We start from the raw sequence: 24,213 nt of genomic DNA on the forward strand, positions 1-24,213 counted from the left end.
GGTTGACTGTACCGTATTATTTTGCAGGCCCGAGTGACTCCTAAAAAATACCACATCCAGAGTAATATGAGGCTATCTGTTCTGAGAATCTGCCCCTATCGAAGTACGAATACCTGACAGCATATGTTTCAGTGACTGGTAGCGCAGCACATAGACCTATAACCTGCAGCGCTGTGTATATGTGTGTGTGTTTGTGTGTGCTGCCACGGTGGCTGTACCCACTCCTTGTGTGTCGCGCAGCCGCGCTCCCAGGGCTGCAGCTTCGCGAACGCGCACCGGCTTTTAAGCATGGCCGAGGGACTCGAATGAAAGGTAACGGGCTTTAGCTGCATGTCTCCGGTCAGTGTTTCAGCGAGGCGTCAGCTACTGTATTTGGTGGCACTGAATATGGTTACGGCTCGCTTTGTGTCAGGATTTGGTAAAAACGAGCTCGGAGAGCGCTGACAGACACGGACGGTCCCAACTGGAGGATGTTTGTTAGCAAGACTGCTGCTGTTTGATGAATTAAACAGCTAGTTGCGATTTCGCTTGTGCCAGCAGCCAGAGTTCAGTGAGTTAAAATTATTCCACGGAGCACGTACAGTATGTCATTAAAGTGTAAAAGCAAAATAGGTTATGGGTGGAAATGATAAGTATCTGACATTTAAGCTGTTTATAGTGTGCTTGTTCTCCTGAAACATGGGTACAGGCGGACCACTCCTCTAGGCTCCCTGACATCTGATAGTTTCAGCAACTCTGACATTTATAGGGCAGCCTGCTGCAAGCTGAGCTGCAGCTCCTGTTATCCTGCACCTGAGGGGCTGAACATAACAAGGAGTTGGGTCCACTGACCATCACAGCATCACAAGAACCAATATGGTGGGATTTTTTGATCCGAAGAAAAGCAGCTGGATATATCTATTCCAGTCCAGCATAATGTAATACATGTATATGATCACTTGACTTGACAAAAACCAAGAAGTGAAAATTGTCTGCAATTCCAAAAATGACCTGATACAGCTGCTTCTTTCTTAAGTAATGTTTGTTTTGTTGCTCTTATTTTCAGACTGCCTTGAAGTTCCCCTCCTCTGTCCCCAAGCAGCAGCAGCAGCAGCAGCCTCACAGATAGACAAAGTTACCGGCCTGCGAGGAGTTTGCTGTAAAGCATACTTCACCTCATGGATTATATTTTATCCCATGCTGCATCTTGTTTCAGATCGCCCACTGCAAGCAACCATTTGCCAGTAGTGTCAGCGTCTAGCTGATTCCAGAGAACCCCAATACAAGACTCCACTGAAGAAAAGCCTCTGAAGAAATTATTCATTTATTTTGCATCAGCTGTAATCATGGGGGCTTCAGGCTACGGCTACTATCGTGCAGTCATCTTCTTCTGCATGTTCATCGGCTACTCGCTCTATTTCTTTAACAGAAAGACCTTCTCATTCGTCATGCCCTCTGTGATGGAGGAGATAGAACTGGACAAAGATGATCTGGGTAAGACGGAAACACTAATTGAGTGGTGCCATTGTTTAGGCTGGTCAGGGTTCAGAAAAGCTTAGTTAAACCTTAGTTAAACCAGTTAAACCTTTAATCAGGCAGTTGTTATGCAGGGATGCCTAAATCTGGCTCATATGACCTGGGTGACATGCTGCTGCACACAGATACAAAACAACTTATTCATCTAAAATTGTGTTATTCTGTCAGCTGAATTTTTGGTCTCGACCACCTCTCACATGTTTTTCACGTGTAGTGCATTAACACAACACATTGCTATGTGAAGTGTTTGTTTAAGATTGCTGTTACATCCTGCAGAGTTTTGAATATCTCACTTGGACTGAATTGACCTCAAACTTTTTAATGGGGAGAAATTTTTTCAAAGTGGTCCCAAATCAGCTATTAATGATCTAGAAATAAAAGATAACATTTGCACACGTGCATAATATAGTGCATTCGCAAAAGTATGTTCCAACCCCACGCATGACCACAAAAATCACAGCCTGTGTACTTATTAATATTTTCCATACAGTTTTTTTTTAACAGCTTCACAGATTTAAAGGTTTCCTGTTGAAAAAGTTTACAAATGAAGATAAAACTATATCAGAAAAATATGAAGAAGTTACACACACACATTACAGAGTGAAAGCAACACAGCTGGAGACAAATCAGAGGTATGAGAGGAAAATCACCGTACAGTAGTTTAGTATTAAAAGTGCTGTATGAATATGAATACTTTAAAAGTTTCCGTCACTAAGACTGGACAAGAAAGAAGGCTGGTAAAAATGCTGACTGTGTAGTAAACAGACTTATCAGATCACACCTCTATTAACACACCTCATTAATGTTTAAAAGACTGTTTTAGTTTTTATTTGTTCAGCTGCAGCCTCTGTGGTGTTTAATGGTCTGAGAGCAAGTAAATAATAAATAGAAAAAGGAAATTCAAACATAGGTTTAAGTCTATTTGCAAATTTGATGTAACGTCAGCAAGTATGGTACAAATATCTGCTCTGTTTTAGGAACATATATTAATACTTATAGAATGATAAAATTATAGAATTGCTTGTAGACAATGAAGGGGGGAAAAAATGAGGAATAAAGTCACATCGAAATGAATATTTGTTATTATCAGTGAAACACAAAGACTTTAGATGCTGTTGAAAAAAGGTCTCGACACTGTAGAAAACTGCAGACCGTCTTTCTGTCTGTGCACAGAGGTCCCAGGGATCCTCCAGGAATCATGACGCTATTTTCCAGATAACTGGTTGGTCAGCAGGCGGTAATTTCGTACCTGTTGATCTAGAACAAAACCTGCTCCAGAGCAGGTTAACTTTGCAGCATAAGTTACTATGGTAATAAGTGAACCTTCATAGTACAGAAAACTTGGGGTTAACTCTGAAAGTACCTGGAGAAGGTGAAATCCTGCTTCTTAGTACAGGCCTCTGGGCTTGAAATTACTCATGAAACCATCCAAAGTGGGAAGGATGTTTTTCTTCTGTAAATTGACAGACTAGCTCATCAGTTTGTAACTACTGACTCTTTAAGTACCGTATTTTTCGGACTATACGTCGCTCCGGAGTATAGGTCGCACCAGCCAAAAAATGCATAATAAAGAAGAAAAAAACATATATAGGTCGCACTGGACTATAAGTCGCACTTTTTTGGGGGGGGGGGGGAATCCGAGACCCAGAGCAGAAATTCCATCTTGAACGGCAATTTAAAATAATAATGGTTTAAAGAACAGGACGAACACGGTTACACCTACGTTATGCTAACGTAACACATTCAGCTACATGACGCACAACGAACACGTGTTCGGTATGTTAACGTAACATTAAGTTATTCAGATAACCATAGCATAAAGAACATACTAACAAGTTAACCAAACCATCAATCCATTGAATTCTTCATCCTCGGTGTCACTTCTAAACAATTCCGTACACTCCGTAGACGAAGCGCCGCTTCCTCGTCTGTGTCGCGTTAGTCAGACTCGTCGTCAGCTGCAGTTCCAATTATTCCAGCCTTTCTGAATCCCAACAGGATGGTTTGTCACTGAAGCCCATGTTTTCTTGATCCATCCAATGACTTCCAGGAATGTTGGGTGGCGCATTCTCCCAGTTGCCGTTAAGCTGTGCTCTCCATCCATCATCCACTGCGCCCACAGGTTACGCAAGACTGCCTTAAAGCTCCGGTTCACGGAGATGTCAAGTGGCTGGAGTATTTTGGTTCATGTGTTATAAATGTCACATATACGTCGCTCCGGAGTATAGGTCGCACCCCCAGCCAAACTATGAAAAAAAGTGCGACTTATACTCCGGAAAATACGGTACCCAATAAATGGAAAATGGAATGAACATATGTAATAGATAAATTTACACAAACTACTGTAACAATTAGAGATTGTAAGGTCTAAAATTATATTCCTTACAATTCCAAAAGTGTAGAGTGAATTGATTGCAAAGAGATTTTTATTCCAGAACTGTTAAAAGCAGCCTCCAGACTCTTTAATATGTATACTTTGTAGCAGCTGAAAGCTTCTTTAGTGAAGAGTGTGTTTGTATGAAACTGTAAGAGTAAGCTTCATTGTGTCTCTGCAGGTCTGATCACCAGCAGCCAGACTATGGCCTATGCCATCAGTAAGTTCATCAGCGGTGTGCTGTCAGATAAGATCAGCGCCCGCTGGCTTTTCTCCATTGGCCTCTTCCTGGTAGGGGGCATCAATGTAGTCTTCTCCTGGTCCTCTACTGTATCCATGTTCTCTCTGCTGTGGTTCATCAATGGCCTGGGACAAGGCTGTGGCTGGCCCCCATGTGGGAAAGTGCTCCGCAAGGTAATATCATTCTGGCTGCCACCTTATGCAACAAAACCCCCAACTAGGTGTAAGAGTAATGTTGTCAGAACGCAGGCTGCCTGTGCCTGTGATTGCACTGGAAGCTAGTGAAAGGGTATCACTTCGGGGGTAGAACCACTTGTATATGGGGTGTGTTTACATTCTTTGCTCTGAGAGATTAAATGTGCATTTCTGTTGGTATTCTGAGGAATAGGATTCCTTGAAATTAGTGTGTAAAATCTCACCACGAGATGTCAGTAGATTGCAGTCAACAGTTCTGTTTTCTTACCCCTCTCAATTCATGTGCATAATCAAGGCTACGGCAGCCGCTGTAGGACGAACACATTTCAGTCAGCCAAGAGATCAAAAACATTAAATTTAGACTGTACCCCATAATGGCCACAGCCGGCCGGCGTGTTTCTCCTACTGTTTGTGTATAATTTTTGTATATTTTAACATATTTGAATACCACTTAGCAATAAATCAGGAATACAGCAGATATTCGTCAATTAAAGATTTTGCAGTATTTTATGTTTTTACCCTCGAGTCACCTCAAAATCTCTGGCCGCCTTTCATCTGTAGTGAGCGTAGGCTGTCAGTCTGCAATTTATCTCAGCTGTGAGAACCCTCCACTCCACCTCTACTCTGGAGGAGGCTGTGAAACTTTGTGAAAGGAGTCCGATATGGTTGATAAATCAGTGAAGCTCACTCCTGTCCAATGACAGCGATACTGAGGGGAGTTGTTGAGGAAATGCTGAACCTTTCTGTTACTAAGAGCTGCTGTTTTTGCTGCTGTTAGCTGGCATTAGTGAAATATGGTTCTAACATTAGTGGAATCGGATACTTAGTGAATAAACTCTCATATGATGTGAGAAGCTGATGTTGTGTGTCTGGCTCCTGTCAGCTATCTGGAGACAGGAGGGTCGCATGTCCAATCTGCTGACAGTAACTGTAACTGTGACAATATCAGGAAGAAATAAGCACGTTTATGCATGCTTTTGTGTGTGAGAGCTCTGACTTTAGGTTCAGGAGATGAGGCTTGAGGTGAGGAGGAAGAGGATGACATGTTATTAAGATGCTTCTCATTGTCTCTTTCCTTTGTGTTTTTGCTTTATTGGTGAAGGGACCCCTTCTCAGATGATAAAACATAGGTATGATCTTTCATATCTTGAGTCTGAAGGTGCAGACACAAATTAAAATTTGCCTCCTCGGCACACAAACACCTCTGAGTTCTCTTTTCCGCCAGCTTTGGCATACTACGTATGTGACCGGTCTCTAGCCACATACGTAAAACGTAATTGGACAGAATGGCGATGTCCATTTTGGCCAAGATGGCGGGGCAACATGGTAGCTTCCACAAACCAGCACCCACTCCTATGTATTTTTAAAGGATTAATTCTAAGTTTGAGAGTGAATCAGTTTGGTGGAAGATGTAATTACACACTAATCATTACAATATTATTTTTTCCTATTGATTAATTTCAAAAAACGACTTATTGCACCTTTGTCAGCACTCACTTTTGGGACTCAGGTAGCATCGTCTGGTTTGCAGGACTTTCAAAGTCCATATGTTTGAGCAAATCCTTGTGCGTTCAACTTTGAGATACCTTGAAGCTTGTAAGAAGCACCCTTAAAAGTAGTGGTGAGCAACAGCTGGACAATAAATAGGCTTTGGCATATGTTTAGCATGCATGGATCAGATTACAGGTCAATGTATTTATAGAAGATTCTCAGGAGATCTTTTTGAAGAATATTAATATTGACTGGAGGAGTTTCCTTTCTCCAGTGAGAACAAACATGTTTCACAGCTGAGTTAACACACGTGATGAATCAACAAAGAGTTAAAAACGCTTTTAGTGGATTCTCAAGTTACTGGATAATCTGTTGGGTTTACAGTATGAGGAGTAGTTATGCTCCTTTAGATCGATTACAGCATCAGGGTGTGTGGCACTGATGCCATTTCTCTAGAAGTAGTAAAATGAGAGAGAAAAATCTAAACACCATTGCACTTAGTGGTTCTGTCATTTGTGTTATAAATGCACAGATCTGTTGATTACTGAGCATTGATTGAGCATTTGTAATATTTCTGCTACACTGCTCACATATCCTCTTTTAAGATAACCAGACTGCGATTCTTCCCTCAATATATGATTCTTTATGTGTCTTTTCCATCAGTGGTATGAGCCTTCCCAGTTTGGAACATGGTGGTCTGTGCTGTCCTGCAGTATGAACCTGGCTGGGAGTCTGGGTCCAATCCTGGTGTCCGTGCTGCTGCAGTACTACGACTGGAGGACCATCCTAACCATGTCAGGCATTTTCTGCTCTGCCTTCTCATTTGTTTGTGTCGTGTTTGTAAAGAATGAACCAAAGGATGTGGGCCTGCCCAGCATCGAGGCAACAGCCAAGAAGGGCGTGAAGGGAGGTGAGACCACAAAATCATATGGTGACATGTTCAGGGATGCAAACAACTTACTTTTTTTTTTTAGCAAATTTTCCTTTTTTTTTAAACATCAATTTGTGGGAATTGTCCAGAACTAGTGGATGATAGATGAATCTCCTTTGGAATTCCTACAGTGTATTTCTTTGATGCTCATGAAAATGAACTAATAATAATTCAGCTCCACTGTCACGACCTGTCAAGGGTCAAGCTGCACTCTGCCTGACACAGTGCAAAAGATATGGCATTGTCACATAGGTCAAATAGACCTTATGAAGTTGCTTTTTTCCAGCTTGGTGCTCTTTTATTTCATGATACATGTGATTCTATCCCTGCATGTTGGCTGTATTGTCACAGCAGTGGCGCCTTAAATGATAGCTTTCTAATCACTGTCAAGAGTCTCAGTGGTTTGTTCAAGAGGAATGTGTTAGAAATCACTCTGTATTTACTTCATGGTTTATGCACCAGCCACTTTGTGGGTCCACCTGTTCAACTGCTTGTTAAAGCAAATATCTAATCAGTCAATCACATGCCAGCAAATGAATGCATTTAGGCATGTGGTCATGATCAAGACGACCTGCTGAAGTTCAAACGGAGCATCAGAATGGGAAAGAAAGGTGATTTAATTGACTTGGAGCGTGGCACACTTTTTGATCCTAGATGGGCTGGTGTGAGTATTTTCAGAAAGTGCTGATCTACTGGGATTTTCCCACACAGCCCTCTCAAGGTATTACAGAGAATGGTCTGAAGAAGAGAAAATATCCAGTGAGTGGTAGTTCTCTGGGTCTCTCAGACTGAGCTGACGGAAAGGCAACAATAACTCAAGGGTTGTTGGTGGTGAAGCTTTGTGGAGTTTACTTTCTTGGCACGCTATATCCTTGTTAGTACCAACTGAGCATTGTTTAAAAGCTACAGTTGCTGACCATGTCCATCCCTTTATAACTAAGTGGCTGCTTCCAGATGGATAATGCACCATGCTACAAAGCTTAAATCATTTCATACTGGTTTCTTGAACATGACAATGAGATTCACATCTGACAAATCTGCGAACCTGTACCAAGGTTTTTGAGTGTCTCCAGCACCTAAATGTTTCCACTCGCCTTTTCTTCTGTGCCACAAAGAATTAAGGCATTTCTGAAGGCCAAAGCAGAACCACCCTGATACTAGTCAGGTGTACCTAATAAAGTGTCTGGTGAGTGTATACTGTAAGCTGTTTTGTATGTGTTTCCACATTCTGAAAGTATAAATTTGTCCTCAGATATGTCTTATATTATGTCCTCAAAAAGCTGAAAAAGGAGTGAAAAAGATCAAATCAATGACATGTACACGATGATTGCTGTTTAGTGTCTGATATGTATGGCATTAACTTGGCCTCCAGTAACACTGGAGTCATTTTTGACCAGGATATGTCCTTCAGTGTGCATATTAAACAAATATGTGGGGCTGCTTTCTTTTGCATTTGCACAATATTTTTAAAATTAGAAACATCCTCTCTCAAAGTGATGTTGAAAGACTAGTTCATGCATTTATTACTTCTAGGCTGGATTATTGTAATTCACTATTATCAGGCTGTCCTAAAAGCTCCCTGAAAAGCCTTCAGCTGATCCAAAATGCTGCAGCTAGAGTACTGACAGGGACTAGAAAGAGAGAGCATATTTCTCCCATATTGGCTTCTCCTCATTGGTTCCCTGTTAAATCCAGAATTGAATTTCAAATTCTTCTTCTTATATACAAAGTGTTGAATAATCAGGCCCCACTTTACCTTAACGACCTCATAGTAGCATATCACCCCCAATAGAGCACTTCGCTCTCAGACTGCTGGCTTACTTGTGGTTCCTAGGAGCCTTAAGAGTAGAATGGGAGGCAGAGCCTTCAGCTTCAGACACCCTCTCTACTTTTAAGATTAGGCTTAAAACTTTGTGTTATTGTGATTTGGTACTATATAAATAAAACTGAATTGAACTTAATCTCTATTTACTGTTTTCCACTTGTGGTGTTTCTCATATAGGGAACTGTGACTGCTTAACACATAAATGATCACATTTGTAATCTCACGGATTTAGATGGGATTTGACCACACCATGTGACAGGCATGCTTTATAGAATGATTAAAAAAACATTCTCTACATGATTTGGACTATACTGTATACATGACCTCTTGTTGTGTCTGTATTCACCAGGAAACAGTGAAAGCACCCTAAGTGAATTCCTCCTCTCACCTTTCCTGTGGGTCCTGTCTCTGGGTTACTTGGTGGTGTTTGGGGTGAAGACAGCCGCCACCGACTGGGGGCAGCTGTTCCTCATGCAGGAAAAAGGCCAGACTGCTCTCATGGGTACGCATGCTAATTATTGCTTCCCACATAGTTTTCGTGCCATCTGACTGGTAATGGGTAATGACGGCAGCTCTGTTACTAACAGGCAGTACCTACATGAGTGCCTTGGAGGTTGGGGGCTTTGTGGGCAGCCTTGCCTCAGGTGTCATTTCGGACAGAGCTGTGGCTCGGGTGAGTAACAAAAATGTCTTGGGTTATTTAGCCCATTGATTCCTAAACAAGTGTACCCCTGGGGGTATTTCTGTTATAGCAATATAGTTAGCTCACCTGTTACAAATAATTAAAGGCTTGAGTGGGCCTTAAAATTTTTGAGCAAAAACGTCAACTGAAGGTAATGGGAAAATCAAAAGATAAGTAATATTAAAAAAGAAATGGTTGAAATACCATGTTAAAGGTATCACTGGTATTTGAAATTATTAGCTATAGAACACATGATCAAATTAAATTCTTGAAAGGTAACCATAGTGGATAAACACTTAAACTCTAGTAGCTAGTTAAACCATGAATAAAAAGTTGTAAATGATTTTGCTAAACATATGGCTAGCAATGTAATGAATGGCTAGCAAAGTATGAATTAACGATAGCCATTGTTAGCAGTTGTTAGCTAACAGTACAAATGAAATTATTATTGAAACATAATCGATAAATTGTGAAATTAGCCACTAATAGCAGTTAAATGGAGTAATGGCTAAAAGTGGTTGAAGAATGCTTAACATAGTAAGCTATAAGTTATTGATAGATGAAACAACTAACTATAATTCAGAAAGTAACTGAGTGGGCTGAAAGTTGTTCATGTGCATTTTAAATGTCAGGCAGCACGGGAAATGCCGGCCAACACTGGGCCAAAGTTACAGACCTGGAATCCCAGCTGCACACAGAAACAGCCAAGCAATGATGCAGTCAAGAAGATCCGGACTTTCCACTATTTCCAGTGTTTATCTTGACCTCACTGTCTACAAATATCTCTCAAAACTTTATATGAAAAATATATTTAATCTAACAGTTTTTGAGGCATAAACTGCAAATAAACAACACAGTATTTTGCCCCAAATCCTTCTCCAGCAAACCTCTCAGCTGTGAGCGGGAGCCCCCATATGTATATGATCCTGTGTGTGTGTGTATTCTGAACTGTGTGCGTATTCCAAGCTCCCTGTGTGTAATCAGATTTGTAAATCTGTACCACAGAATTTCAGCTGAACAGAATGCGCAATAGCCCCTGTGATGTCACCAACTGTGACAAATAACCTGCAGGTGGCCGCCATATTGGATTGCTCCCACAGCAAAGTGAAGTGCAGCTGCACTTGTTAATGGGGCTATTTTCCCTGCCTGAAAGTGATTTAGTCCACCTGAAAAGCAGCTATTCATTCATTAGCTATTCATCTCTTATAAAATCCTTGGGTTTTAATACAATGAAATATGAGTAAAGTATAAACTATTTGATATGTAGGGTGATCAGTCTCAATACATCCATGTTTTGCACACATGCCACAAATTTGGATGCTTTAATGACATGGGTTATTGTTAAATTTTAATATCTGTAATGAGTATATAGCATATTCAGATGATGATGATGATTCAGTTCAGAAAATTGGCAAAGGTAGCTGCCTTTCCTATATCCCATAATCTAAATCAAACTTTCAGATTTATTATTTTCTTTGTCACTTCCACATCAACTTCAGAGTTCAGCATTCAGTTCAGTACATTCTAATTAGTATGAGGGAAAATTCAAATCAGCCAATACAATAGGAACAGAAAAGAGAAACATCAGACCCACTGCCCACGGAGAGTGGGTGGATGAGGCAGGAGGAAACCAACTGACCTAAGAATGTCATAGAGGAAGGGATAGAGGAGCTGGCGAGGATTCACGTTTACACTTCTTGGATGGTGGAAATGGAGTCCACTGCTGAGGTGGAGGTGATTTGGCATCAGGGACGGAGGAGGGTTGGGGCACTGAATGAGCGTGGGCACAGCGGTGGGCATCAGGCTTGAGTGGCCAATGTCATTTGGGCAGGCATATGCATGGGGCTCAAAGTGCACTGAGCAGATGTACAGCACATTCTTCAAGGACATATCAGCTCTGGGGAGATGAACAATCCACTTGAGGCACCTGAAATATGAAGAAAAAAACCTTTAATTTAAGCACAAGGCTGTAAATGGCATTTGTTAGATGGAAACTAAAACTTATTAGAGAGGAAAAAATAGGGCTCATGAATTGAAATATAAATAAAAACATTGAATGCATTGTAACTCATCACTTTGTGAGGAGACACCCTCCTCCAGCAAACAAAACTTGCACCAATCTGCCTCTCTTTCAGAGACCTCTCTTTGACACAGCCATGTCAGAAGATGTGTCACTCACTCACTCACTCTTTATGTTGTTATTGTGCAGAGAAGCTGGTCTCATTCAGAGTCATTGAATATAATTTGCTAACCCATCAATTACAATCACTGCGTCTCTGTCCTTCAACGTTGTCCGAGCTCACCTTTTTGCTTTTCACCATGTTGAATGTCAGTAGGTCGCTGATCACACATTCTGGCACCAATTTAAGGTATATGAATGCATAATTTTAACTTAAAACTGACTTGGTTTCATTATGTTTTCTTGAGCAGAAAGTAGTTTATAAATGCCTGGAATGCTCTTTTGTTAAAAGCCATTGTCTGGCAGCAGAGAGATAAAGGAGATTAATTGGCTGTAAAGCGATGAAAACAGACATTTAAGCCCATCCTTGGATCCAGAGCTGCTGTATTGTGGTTGCTGCAGTTAATGGCACTGCTTTAGCGCTTGCTGGAGCATTTATCTTGCCTGGACACAACACTACCTGCGGGAGCAAAGCAAGATGGCAGTACCTCAGGAAGCGATGTCACTCACTAACCAGCCTGAATCGAGGTTGTGTATTTTGTTCAGTTTATATTCTGTGGTCTGAATGTGTAGAGGAGTCTGCAAACATGTATTCAGTAACTCTGCAAGCATGCATAGATATTAATGGTTCAAAGTCTTGAAGTTGTGCTTGAATCACTGAAATTACAAAGAAGTCATCAGTTACCAGTCACACAGCTTTTCCGTTGGCTGTTTTTGTACATGTGATTTTTTCTACACTTCTCCTGCAGCAGATCTGTGCAGTGATTCATACTCATGTGGAGAGATTTGTCTGTGAGTTGAGGGCTCATTAACCCTGAGCTTGGGCTCACGGGCTCAGACGTTCTTGCATACTCAGTATGTACCACCACATGGCATATTACTCAGTCTTCAAGTGTTACATTAGTCAGCTGGTAGTGGTGGTTATGCCGATATGCAAGGCAGGCTCGAGAGGACAGATCACCGTGGATTCACCACATTCTTGCTGTAAGTATGTTTCTGCTTGTTCAGTATCTGTCATAAGTAGCTGGCAGAGAGGGGCTAGCTGAAGCAGCTAGCTAAAAAAACTTACTGTATAGGAGTCAGTGGAGGATTTGATCTCTAACTGGAAGGCAGAGTGATGTGCCTGAAACTGACAGATGTTGAAGATCATTTGAATTAGCTTTGAGCCTGTCAGTACTGACTCGAGAAGTTATTTATGTATTATAACAAAACACTCAGATAATACTCCATTACAAGTAAGAGTCTAGCATTCAAAACCTAGTTAAGTCATATGCACGTATTATCAGCAAAGTTTCAGAAAAGTAAACTTTATGACTACTTTAACCATTTCCAGAGCAAATGTCATCTTCAACCCCTCAACCCGAGCAGCTACCACTACACAAACATCAGTTTCATCAGGAAGAAAAAAAAGTAGTTTAGTAGTTTAACTTCACAAGCAGCAAGAATGTATGGCATGATGTTGAACCGTCATGGTAAATATAAATAAAAATGTAAAGGACATTTCTCAGTAAATTCAAAGCATTGTACTGCTTTATGTGACTTTAACTCTTATTACTTTTTTCTACAGGAAGTGCACATCCCACAAATTCAGTCCCATGGAGTTCATGCTGACCGCAGCCCTGAGAGCCACATTTCTCACCACAGTCCTTTCTTAAAAGGTTAAAGAAGTTTGGAGATTAACTTAAGCAGCATTGTCCAAAATCAAACTCTGTGCTACAGTTTGTGACACTGCCTGAGTTGGGTTAATTGTAAGTTGTATAATGGTCAAACAACTTGATAGTTTAAAAATATGTTGAGGCCCTGGGAAGAAGACTGCCTTCATGATCAGCTCCTTATAACTAACAGCAGCAGGTTCCCCAGATGCTCTTACTCTGTTAAAAAGAGTTCAAGCCTGTGAGACAGATCCTCTGTGCACAGGCACTAACTCTGAACATTTCAGGTGTTGTTGACGCAAAGTTCAGAGAGTGAGGAACAGAGGAAATGAAAAAAGGAACAAAAGAAGCTAGTTAGAAGGAAAGAAAGGAAATATGTTATTAATAAAGCCACAGAGGTTTAATATGCTCAGGCAGCACAGGTCTTACTGGTGATGTTACTTTTCTGGCTTCTAAACTCCTCAAAACTCAAACTCCACTGCCATCAGTGCAGCTCAGTATTCAAATCCTTGGTAAACACTGCAGATAGTAATGTGACTTTTAGAAGCTAAGCCAATTTTATTAGTTTTTAGACATTCTTTATTAATCCATTTTTAAAGACAGTTGATTGGTTTAAAAAAGCCAATGTTAGACTATTATAAAATCACCCCAGCAGCGAAATAAAAATTAATCATAATGTTAAAAAAACCTGGAATAATAAAATTTTTGCTGCAGACATTTGGTGCTTTAACAAAGTGTGAAAATCACAGTGAAATGACTCATGATTTTCCTGACTGCTGTTTCTGGTGTGGTGATGTGATGCAGACATTACTAAACTGCAGGGAACAGATATGGAAAAATTGTTTGAATCATAAAGACATAAAATATGATCGTTGTTTACTTAAAAAACTCTGCATGTGATGGTTTTGTGCTTTCGTAAATCGATTTCATGTGAATAGACTTAAAAAATGTGTAAAAACTGATATATTGTTGAAATTGCTCTTATTTTTCTAAAGACATCTTAGTCTGTTCATCTTTTTGTAAATGGATCGCTCATTAAACGAGAATGTTAATGTTTTTGTTTTGTTTTTTCATGTATGTTATTGTTCACTTTAAATCAAATTGTACTTTGATGTGACTTTGAAACCTGTTTACAAAAGGACTGGGAAATGATGTGCTATATAGTGAAGGTTACCATGACACTGTATTGTATCTGACCCAATCATGCTGAGCTCCCCGAGTAGGGAGGAAATCAATCTGAGGCTGGAATATCTGCATGACAGATGTGGTGGGTTTGGACTAAGCCAAGGCTCACATTTTTACTTCATATTTAGTGCTATTCACTGTTTTAACTCTGTAAGATTGCTAAAATACTCAAGAGTTAAAGTACTCATAGAGTTTATGCTTCAGTTTCTTGTAAACCTAGAGGAGTTCTCATCAGAAGTTGAATTATTTACCATCATGTTACGAGTATTTATCTATTTGTATTGTTACTAAATTACAATAATTCAAAATACTGACACTATTTGTTGTATTTGTCACTATATGTTGTGTACATAAAGTGAAAAATAAAATTTTTGACTTAAGCCTGATTTTTGCATGCTGCATCACATTTTTCAGTATGAAAGGTGTTGAGGGGGATTTGGACAGGCTGAGTATGTTGAAAGCTTGAGAACCAGGTTTCAGTGTTTTGGTCCTCTCTTTGTCTTTTTCTAGAAAGGCTTGGGCACCCACGGCAACCCTCGCCACAGCCTGCTTATTCTCATGATGGCTGGCATGTATTTGTCCATGTACCTCTTCAGAGTGACCATCACACCTGAAATCCCAAAGGTAATGAATCACTATCATCTGTCATCATTTTGTAATCCTTGTGAAATCTATATCTTTCAGTATTGAAAATATTCTGAGGGTTCATGTCTTTATTTAGGAGGCTCCACTTTGGGTTCAAGTCATTCATCCTGTATCCACTCTCATTGGAGTGTCAGAAAAAGAGGTATGTTCCATTAAAATTTATTCCATGTAAATAAAAGCAAGGTAGCTATCGCCCTCTTTGTACTATTAAAATGACTAGATTATGTTTAGATGGATCTTTAGATGTCTTTTTAGTTATATTACGTATGAATTTCCAGCATATGTAGATCATGCAATTAGACTGCATTTTTAAAGCTGTGCTTTATAGTTTGATTAACCCTTTCAGGTTGTTTTTATATGTATATAAATGGTAAATGATAATCATAGGATGATAAAGCTAGCACACTTAACAGGTGTAGCTTATGTGTACAAAAAAACACCTCAAAAAGTCAAGAATCCCCAGTGTTTATGTAACACTGTATACTTAACCACTACTGAATGTAGAAAAAAATGAGATTTCTGACCTATGGCTAATAAAGTTAAACATTTTATTAAAACAGCACAAAACAGAAAAAATAAATGCAAAAGTGTAAACGCAATCTCTGTTAACAGGAGCCCCAACACACACACTGGGACACACAGCTTGTGTACATTTATCATACACCTTTTTACTGCTTGTAAAAAAAAGTCGGCAGTGGAGTGCTGCGTCTCCACTGCCGACTTCAACCTCTTTCTGTCACACACACACACACACCTCTTCCCAGCACGCTACTGCACACATATATATAGAGAGGACATAATTAAATCATGTTGGCCAGCTGTGCCGGCCAGCATCCCCTGACGACAACTTCAGAACCCACTGTGCCACCGCTCCCCTGCAGCTGAGCCACAAACCATACCCCACCACCACAAAAACGTTACAGCCATAGGCTGTTTTCAGTAGTCCTTGGTAAGTCTTTTTGGTCAAGTTTTTCACAGCTCTGATATTTTTTTAGTTTCCTCCGTCAGGTTTGTGGTGTGTGAGAATGTCATATACAGTTGTGTTCAGAATAATAGCAGTGCATTTAAAAGCACAAATAAAGCTCAAAATCCTTAAATTGTTTTTATTTCCAGGCATTGGGAACACTGCACATTACATTCTAAATCAAAACATGAAGAAAAATGTATAATTTTTCCAATTACTTAACAGGAAATGAAGAAAAATGAATGTTGGCCTGTTCAAAAAAAATAGCAGTGTCTGCATTCTTCTTTATAAATTCAGATATTCACTTTATGAACTGAAAAATCTTTAGGAATCAGCATTCATGTGAATCCCTAAACTAATATTTAGTTATATAACCACTGTTTTGGAGAACTGCTTCACAAATGTGTTGCATGGAGTCAACCAACTTCTGGCACTTGTGCACAGGTATTCCAGCCCAGGATGATTTGACAACTTTCCACAATTCCTCTGCATTTCTTGGTTTTGCCTCAATAACAGCATTTTTGATGTCACCCACAAGTTTTTTATCGGATTAAAGTCCTGGGATTGGGCTGACCACTCCATAACTTTAATTTTGTTGGTCTGGAACCAAGATGCTGCTCGCTTACTGGTGTGGTTGGGGGTCGTTGTCTTGTTGAAACACCCATTTCAAGAGTATTTCCTCTTCAGCATAAGGCAACATGACCTTTTCGAGGATTTTGATATATTCAAACTGATCCATGATCCCTGGTATCCAATAAATAGGCCCGGCACCATAGTAAGAGAAACATTCAAATATCATGATGCTTGCACCGCCATGCTTCACTGTCTTCAGAGGAGACTATGGCTTGAATTCAGTGCTTGGGGGCCATCTGACAAACTGTCTGGGGCCCTTGGACCAAAAAAGAACAATCTTGATTTCATCAGTCCACAAAATGTTTCTACATTTCTCTACAGGTCAGTCAATGTGCTCTTTGGCAAACTGTAACCTCTTCAGCACATGGCTTTTTTTTTCACAGTGGGACTTTATGGGGGCTTCTTGCCAACAGATTAGCTTCACACAGGTGTCTTCTAATTGTCACAGTACTCACAGGTAACATCAGATTGTCTCTAATCACCCTGGAGCTGATCATTGGCTGAGTCTTTGCCATCCTGGCTATTCTTCGATCCATTTGAATGGCAGTCTTCCGTTTTCGTCAATTTCTCTCTGGCTTTGCTTTCCATTTTAGAGCACTGGAGATTGTTCGAGCAGCCTGTCATTTCTGCACTTCTTTATATGTTTTCTCCTTTTCAATCAACATTTTAAAGAACTCTTTTCTTTTGAACAATGTCTGGAATAGCCCATTTTTCCTCAGGTTTTAGTGAGAAATGCATGTACAACATGCGTTGGCTTCATCCTTAAATAAGGGCCACCTGCTTGACACCTGTTTTTTTTCACAGAATGAATGACCTCACTGATTGGACGCTACACTGTTTTTATTTTGAATGGTAAATGGACTAGTTCTTATATAGCGCTTTTCTACTCTGTTTACATTTACCCCATTCAATTCCATGATTAACTAAGCTAAGTGCTTTTTATTATCTAACATTCACACTCCAACGGTTGTGTCGGAGAGCAAATTAGGGTTAAGTATCTTGCCCATGGATACATTGGCATGCAGCCTGGAGTAGCCAGGAATCGAACTGCGGGCCTTCCGATCAGTAGGTGACCTGCTCTGCCTCCTGAGCTACAGCCACCCCTTTCACAGACTCAGGAGTATGCATATCATGAATGTTGAGTCTGTTGGTTTTCTATGACTCTACTACACCTACTGGTAAATTGTTTGCCATGTAGTAATATGATTTCTACCAAAAAGATTGATTGATCTGGTTACTCATGTTGGACTGCTATTATTTTGAACACAACTGTATCAGTATTGTTGTTCCTACTACCTGGATAGTGTATTGTGTTGAGATGTCACAGGCTTATCTGTCCAGACGCAATATGGTTGTCACTCTAAGTGATACTCACGGGTGCAATGGTGCGTGCCATTTGAAGTTGAAATTTCCAAGTTCCCAGTCAGAATTCTCAACTACAATGCCCCCTCAAATTTTACTTCTACTCAGAACGTTGGAGCAGCCCCATCAATTGTGCTTTAACAATCCAAGATGGTGGCAGTGCACGAATGTGTTGCTGTTCCATTTACCTCGGAAGTTGGAGTGACCTCACTGTCGAGTTGAGTGCGTTCCAATAGTAAAGTCAGAAAAGAAAGGAATTGGAACAGGAATTGTTTTTGCTGGCTTAGGAAGGTAGAGCCATTCATGCATCATTAGCAATGCTTGTTTTTGTTTTTGTTTTTGGTGATTAAAAACTGCTTGAGTGCGTTCACAGACAGAGCATAGTCAGTGCTCTGTGTATGGCTCATTAAGCTAGTCATAGCTATGCAACAGTGACAGTACAGATTACTGTAAGTTTTACTAATGTTTATATGCACTGCTGCCATCTTAGATTGTGAAGTCAGAGTTGGTGGCACTTCTGACTTTTCGTGTTGGAAGTCCAACTTGAGGAGGCATTCCAGTTGAAAATGCTGACTGAGAACTCGGAAATTCTGACTTTAAACGTACCATAAAACTTGGAATCTGTACTACTTCTACTACTGTTGTGTATTTGTGACTGGCTAAATGATCCATACACAGATCACTGAGCGGGTATGATGATTCTACATTGCAAAGGAGCAAAATGGTCAATGGACTAATTCTTATATAGCAATTTTCTACTCTGAGCACTCTATACAACACATTTACATTCACCCATTCATACAAGCACTTCCATATGAAGCTAAGTGCTTACTGTCTACCATTCACATGCATTCATACTCTGACGCTTGCGACTTGGGGTTCAGTATCTTGCCCAAGGATACTTTAGCATGCAGCCCAGAGCAGCCAGGAATTGAACCGCCAACCTTCTGATTTGTAGGTGACCTGCGCTACCTCCTGAGCCACAGCCACCCCACACAAATCCTGTTTTTCCTATGAAATCATATGTTCTTGGGCCCATAAGGAATATTTCCACAGTTTCCTGAATTTTGGTTCAAAACTTTTTGAGATAGTGCAAATATCTGAATATTGTCCCCATTTCAATAATAAAGAATTATTTTTAAAATTCCTAGATCCAGGTGGTGATGCAGATCACCACCAAAATTTTGTCAGTTGTTCCTTGTACCACCCCCAAGAACTCCAGAAATTTTAATCAAAATCCGTTCATAATTTTCCAAGTTATCCTGTTAACGGACAAACAGACAAATGAACACGACCGAAAACATGACCTCGCCACCTATGTGGGTGAGGTAATAATATAGTGGCCAAAGGAAAACATAAATAATTTAGGTTACACTCAGAGACAAGAGATTGATCTCTGGGTTACACTCTGCCAATGGCTAGCTTCCCATGCTAACTGTTCCTATGCTAACTCACTGGAGATTCATGGGTAAATCCAAAAAAAGAACAAAAAGTGTGTGTACCAGTAAAACTGGTACTAGGAGGTGGTTAGTTTATGATATTACTCATTACTCTGACCTAAATTTACTGCTCTTGTATTGAAGTTTGGTCATGTCACTGTGTAGCATTAAAAATTTATAGCCAGCAGCCTGTGTTTCTATGTGTTTTTGAATAACATTTTCAAGAATTTACATTACTTTCTCTTGATTAGAGTGCAGATTTAAGATTGTGTAGGCTCCATTGAATTTTCTGGTTTTTAAGTGGGCCGCAGCACTCCTGATTTTGGGAATGGCTGCTTTATATTGTTCTCATTTTCTCTACTCTACAGCAGACTCAAATTCAGAAGCACAGTGTTATAGTGCCATCAGCTGACCATTTCTAGGAACAGCCATATTAATCCTATAAGTCAATTTTATGTGGTACTTAAGCCCAGCGGGGAGCCAGTTTAGGCCCAGTTACCTGTACAGCATGCAGTGATAGAATTCCTGAAGATGATGAAGTAATTATTAGTCTGTGGAAATAGCTTAATGGCAAAAAAATTACTGTTGGTGTTTAAAACCACTGCCTAAAAATGCCTTTGAAACAATGCTGTATATTAGAATTTTTCAAGCTTGCAACAGTCGGTTATCATTTAGGGAAATAATGAGACATTTTGAGCAATTCAACCAAAATCTGTCTTTTTACCAAACTGTTCACTTTGAACAAGTTCATGTTCACTTTTATTGTGCATTTTCATCTTGAGCTTGGCCTTAATAATAAAGAGATACCTAAAGGTTTCAACATGTCTATAGCTGTAGACACCCTGTAAAATTCTTTGTAGAATATCTCTGAAAGGCCTTTACTTCATGTTAGTTTTCTTTCATTCACAGATTTGGATCCTCTTCCTTGGTGCCATGTTTGGATTTTCTTCTTACGGACCAGTCGCCTTGTTTGGGGTGATAGCCAGTGAAAGTGCTCCTTCAAATTACTGTGGAACGTCTCATGCTGTTGTAGCTCTCATGGCTAATGGTAAGATGAAGTAAAAACCAGTTAGTGTCATGGTTCAGGGTTGACACTTTGATACGACCAAACAAGCTTTCTTTTTGTTGCAGTGGGGGCTTTCATGGCGGGGCTTCCCTTCAGCAGTATTGCCAAGCAGCACAGCTGGGACATGGCATTCTGGGTAGCTGAGGTGATAATGGGCATCACCACCATTGGATTCTTCCTTGTACGCAACATGCGCACCAAAATGGGACGGATCGTAGAGAAAATGGACTAAAGTCCCTTTTGGTACATTTGGTGGCTCTATGTACAAAATACTGCACATTAATACAGCTCCAGCTTGACCAAAATAAACAAACAAAACAAGACTAATCAAAAAATATTTGACAGCATCCTCAGGGCCAATTCAGGTCATGAAATCACTTGTTTAATCCCAGGTAATCCCACATGCATAGATTAATGTTAAACAGCACATAGATCCAGTAGATCCTTGCTCATCACAAGCTTAATGCTAGAAACAGTTTTCACATACACATGCTTAAAAATGATCTAATAGCTGTATGCTAAAGAAAACATACCAACATGAAAGTTTCTAAAGGTGTGAGTGGGTTTTCTTGAATTAAACTGTATGTGGTGCTCATTCCACATCCTGCCTTAAGTGCAGGTCATTTCTATTTAGCATAGTGAATATTGACTGAAGAATTAAAGGTAGCATTTGTCATTGTTCACTAATACCTCAAGTATTTGTAAAATTTTATTATTTCATTCACGAGTTCACTGACATGAAGCATTTGGAGACCATATTTTTCTACACAGTTGATAGTTTAAAGATGTCTTCTTGGGTTATGTCAGCTTTTCTGATCTTACGTGTGTTTTTTAGAAATGATGAGCACTGGACATTTGATACACAACAGATGATAAATTCACTGCCATTGTAGTTGTGTAGAGCAGATTTTAACTTTCGGGATAAATAAAGTATAAAAACAACACTGGATTATAAACTGTTAAATTACTATCTCAACAAGCGGAGCTTTGTCAACTGGGAGGTTACAGTAAGTGTTGCTTTGGTATGTCTTACTGAAATTGTACTGGACTGGAAAGAGTTTAAGATCCAATAAATGTGAAGCTTCATTATCTACAAAGTCTTGTTGAACTTTACACTTTCCAAAATCTGGAGGAATAGTCATGCCACCTCACGATAACAAGATGGCATCACACAGTTGCTGATCTGATGACTTTGGAGGCTATTTCAATTCAATTCAAATCAGTTTTATTTATATAGCACCAAATCACAACGAACAGTTGCCTTAAGGCATTTTATATTGTAAGGTAAAGAACCTACAATAATATTGTATATATTATAACATAATATTCGAGTACAGTGAGCTCACTGTCATGTTCAGGACACACTCTCCTGCTGGAAAGGGATGAACGTTGTCAGCAAGAATTCTCTGGTAGGATTTGGCATTTAAACAATGCTCAGTTGGTACCAAGGAGCCCAAAGTGTACCAAGAAAATATCCCCCACACCATTACTGTACCACCACCAGCTTGAACCGCTGATACATAGCAGGATAGATCCATGCTTTCATCTTGTTTACACCAAACCCTACCAACTGAATGTGGCAGCAGAAATGGGGATTGATCAAACCAGGCAGTGCATGTCCAACCTTCTGTTGGAATTTGTCCAATTTTGATGTGAATGCAAATTGTAGCCTCAGTTTCCTGTTCTTAGCTGACAGGAGTAGCACCTGGTGTGGTCTTATGCTGCTGTAGTCCCTCTGCTTCAGGGCTCAGTGTGTTGTGCATTCAGAGCTGCTCTTCTGTGTGCCTTCATTGTCAACGTGGATATTTGAAAGACTGTTGCCTTCCTATCAGCTTAAAGCAGTCTGGCTATTTTCCTCTGACCTCTGGCATCAACAAGGCATTTTTAGCCAGAGAACTACTGCTAACTGAATATTTTCTTTTTTTGGATCATCCTCTGGAAACACTGGAGATGGTTGTGTGGGGAAAATCCCAGTAGATCAGCAGTTTGTGAAATACTCAGACCAGCCCCTCTGGCACCAATAATCATACCAAGTTCAGTCACTTAAATCACCTTTCTTTCTCATTCTGATGCTCAGTTTAAACTTCAGCAGGTCATCATGACCACGTCTACATCCCTAAATGCACTGAGTTGCTGCCATGTGATTAGCTGATTAGTTATATACATTAATGAGCAGTTGAACAGATTATCTAATACTAATTTACCTAAAGTAGCCACACACATGGAGGGTTGGGTATTGGGAACAAAAGGGATTGAGTCACAGGTGAAACTAAGATGCAGGGCAAAACAAACAAACCTCAAAGCAAAACACAAGAGACCACTAACTGCCAAAGTAAAGCAGCAAATAAGAACCCAGCTAAGTGCAGACAGGAAAAAAATCACAATAAACAAAGAAAACAAGAGTGACAATAAACTAAAGATAAAAACTGAAAGCAGTATCCCAAAACTGAAAAGCATTACAAGAATGATAAAACTAAGAACCCAAAATAAAACCAACACAGCACTGTAAACCTCAAAATAAGACCCTGGGACTATAACAACCATACTAACGAGTTTCCTTTGTACTGACATGAAAAAAAAAAATCCTTCTCTTGTTCTGTGAAGACGTGGATCCTGTAGCTCAGCCAAACTTAGTGAGGCTTCAGCAGACTCAGTTACACAGAAGGTAAGTGGGTCAACTTCCAGATTTACACTGTGGAATTAGCATTTAAGTTACTGTCATCTCACAGCATGTACATGTACAGTTCTTTTTTTGTAATTTAATTCAAAAAGGTAAACTTTGACATATTCTGTGTTCATCATGTTTAAAGTGATATTCCAAAATCCAGCATCTCAGATTATTATATTTTCTAAGATCAATGGAAAAAAAAAAATACAATACAGAAATGTACAACTTCTGAAAAATCCACGTAATACTTTGTTGGGGCTGCTTTACTAAGAATTACTGCATCAGTGCAGCGTGGCATGGAGGTGATCATCTTGTAGCATTGCTGGGGTGTTATGAAGCCCAGGTTGTTTTGATAGCAGCCTTCAACTCATCTGTATTTTTGGGTTTGGTGTTTCCTCCTCTTGACAATACTCCATAGACTCTCTGTGGCATTTAGATCAGGTGGGTTGGCTGGCCAATCCAGCTCAGTATTAAGAGTAATGAGCCAACCTTTTGGTAGTGATTTTGGGACTGAGGAATTCTGCATTTCCATAAAGCTTGTCAGCAGGTGGTAAATGGTAAATGGACTAGCTCTTATACAGCGCTTTTCTACTCAGTCAGAGCACTCAAAGCGCTTACACAACATGTTTACATTTACCCATACACTCACATTCATACAAGCACTTCCATGTTTCTACTAAGCTAGGTGCTTTTAATTAACTAACATTCACACACACTAATACTCCGACAGGACGGTCGGAGAGCAACTTGGGGTTAAGTATCTTGCCCAAGGATACATTGGCATGCAGCCTGGAGTAGCCAGGAATCGAACCGCTGACCTTCCGATCAGTAGGTGACCTGCTCTACCTACTGAGCTACAGCCACCCCGGGTGGAAACCTAAAGTGCTCTAAAATCTCCTGTTAGCTGCACTAACGTTGCACTTGTTAAAAACTATGGCCCGACCCCCCCCAAGCGGTTGCAGCAGATGCCCCTCACTGAGCCTGGTTCTGCTGGAGGTTTCTTCCTGTTAAAAGGGAGTTCTTCCTTCCCACTGTTGCCAAATGCTTGCTCATAGGGGGTCGTTTTGACTGTTTGACTGTATTGTTGAGTCTTTACCTACAATATAAAGCACCTTGAGGTGACTGTTGTGATTTGGCGCTATACAAATCAAATTGAATTGAATTGAA

The 24,213-nt window shown here is 40.0% G+C and overlaps 1 protein-coding gene across 2 annotated transcripts; it reads left to right on the plus strand.

Annotated features, from left to right (window-relative positions):
- The first annotated feature begins 247 nt into the window (after window positions 1–247).
- On the plus strand, window positions 248–21,438 carry slc37a4b (solute carrier family 37 member 4b). Of its 2 annotated transcripts, XM_030746345.1 has the most exons (10): window positions 248–312; window positions 1,046–1,473; window positions 4,071–4,303; window positions 6,479–6,725; window positions 8,921–9,073; window positions 9,159–9,244; window positions 14,780–14,893; window positions 14,991–15,056; window positions 20,222–20,360; window positions 20,444–20,610. In XM_030746345.1, exons 2-10 carry the CDS (start codon window positions 1,326–1,328, stop codon window positions 20,608–20,610), a joined length of 1,353 nt encoding a protein of 450 aa, XP_030602205.1. In that variant the 5' UTR covers window positions 248–312; window positions 1,046–1,325. The 2 variants fall into 2 exon arrangements, with proteins under 2 accessions (XP_030602205.1, XP_030602206.1); XM_030746346.1 differs by lacking the exon at window positions 248–312 and having other exon boundaries at window positions 1,326–1,473; window positions 20,444–21,438.
- Window positions 21,439–24,213: the final 2,775 nt, after the last annotated feature.

The sequence above is a fragment of the Archocentrus centrarchus genome, chromosome 14, assembly GCF_007364275.1.
Source record: "Archocentrus centrarchus isolate MPI-CPG fArcCen1 chromosome 14, fArcCen1, whole genome shotgun sequence".
NCBI lineage: Eukaryota > Metazoa > Chordata > Actinopteri > Cichliformes > Cichlidae > Archocentrus > Archocentrus centrarchus.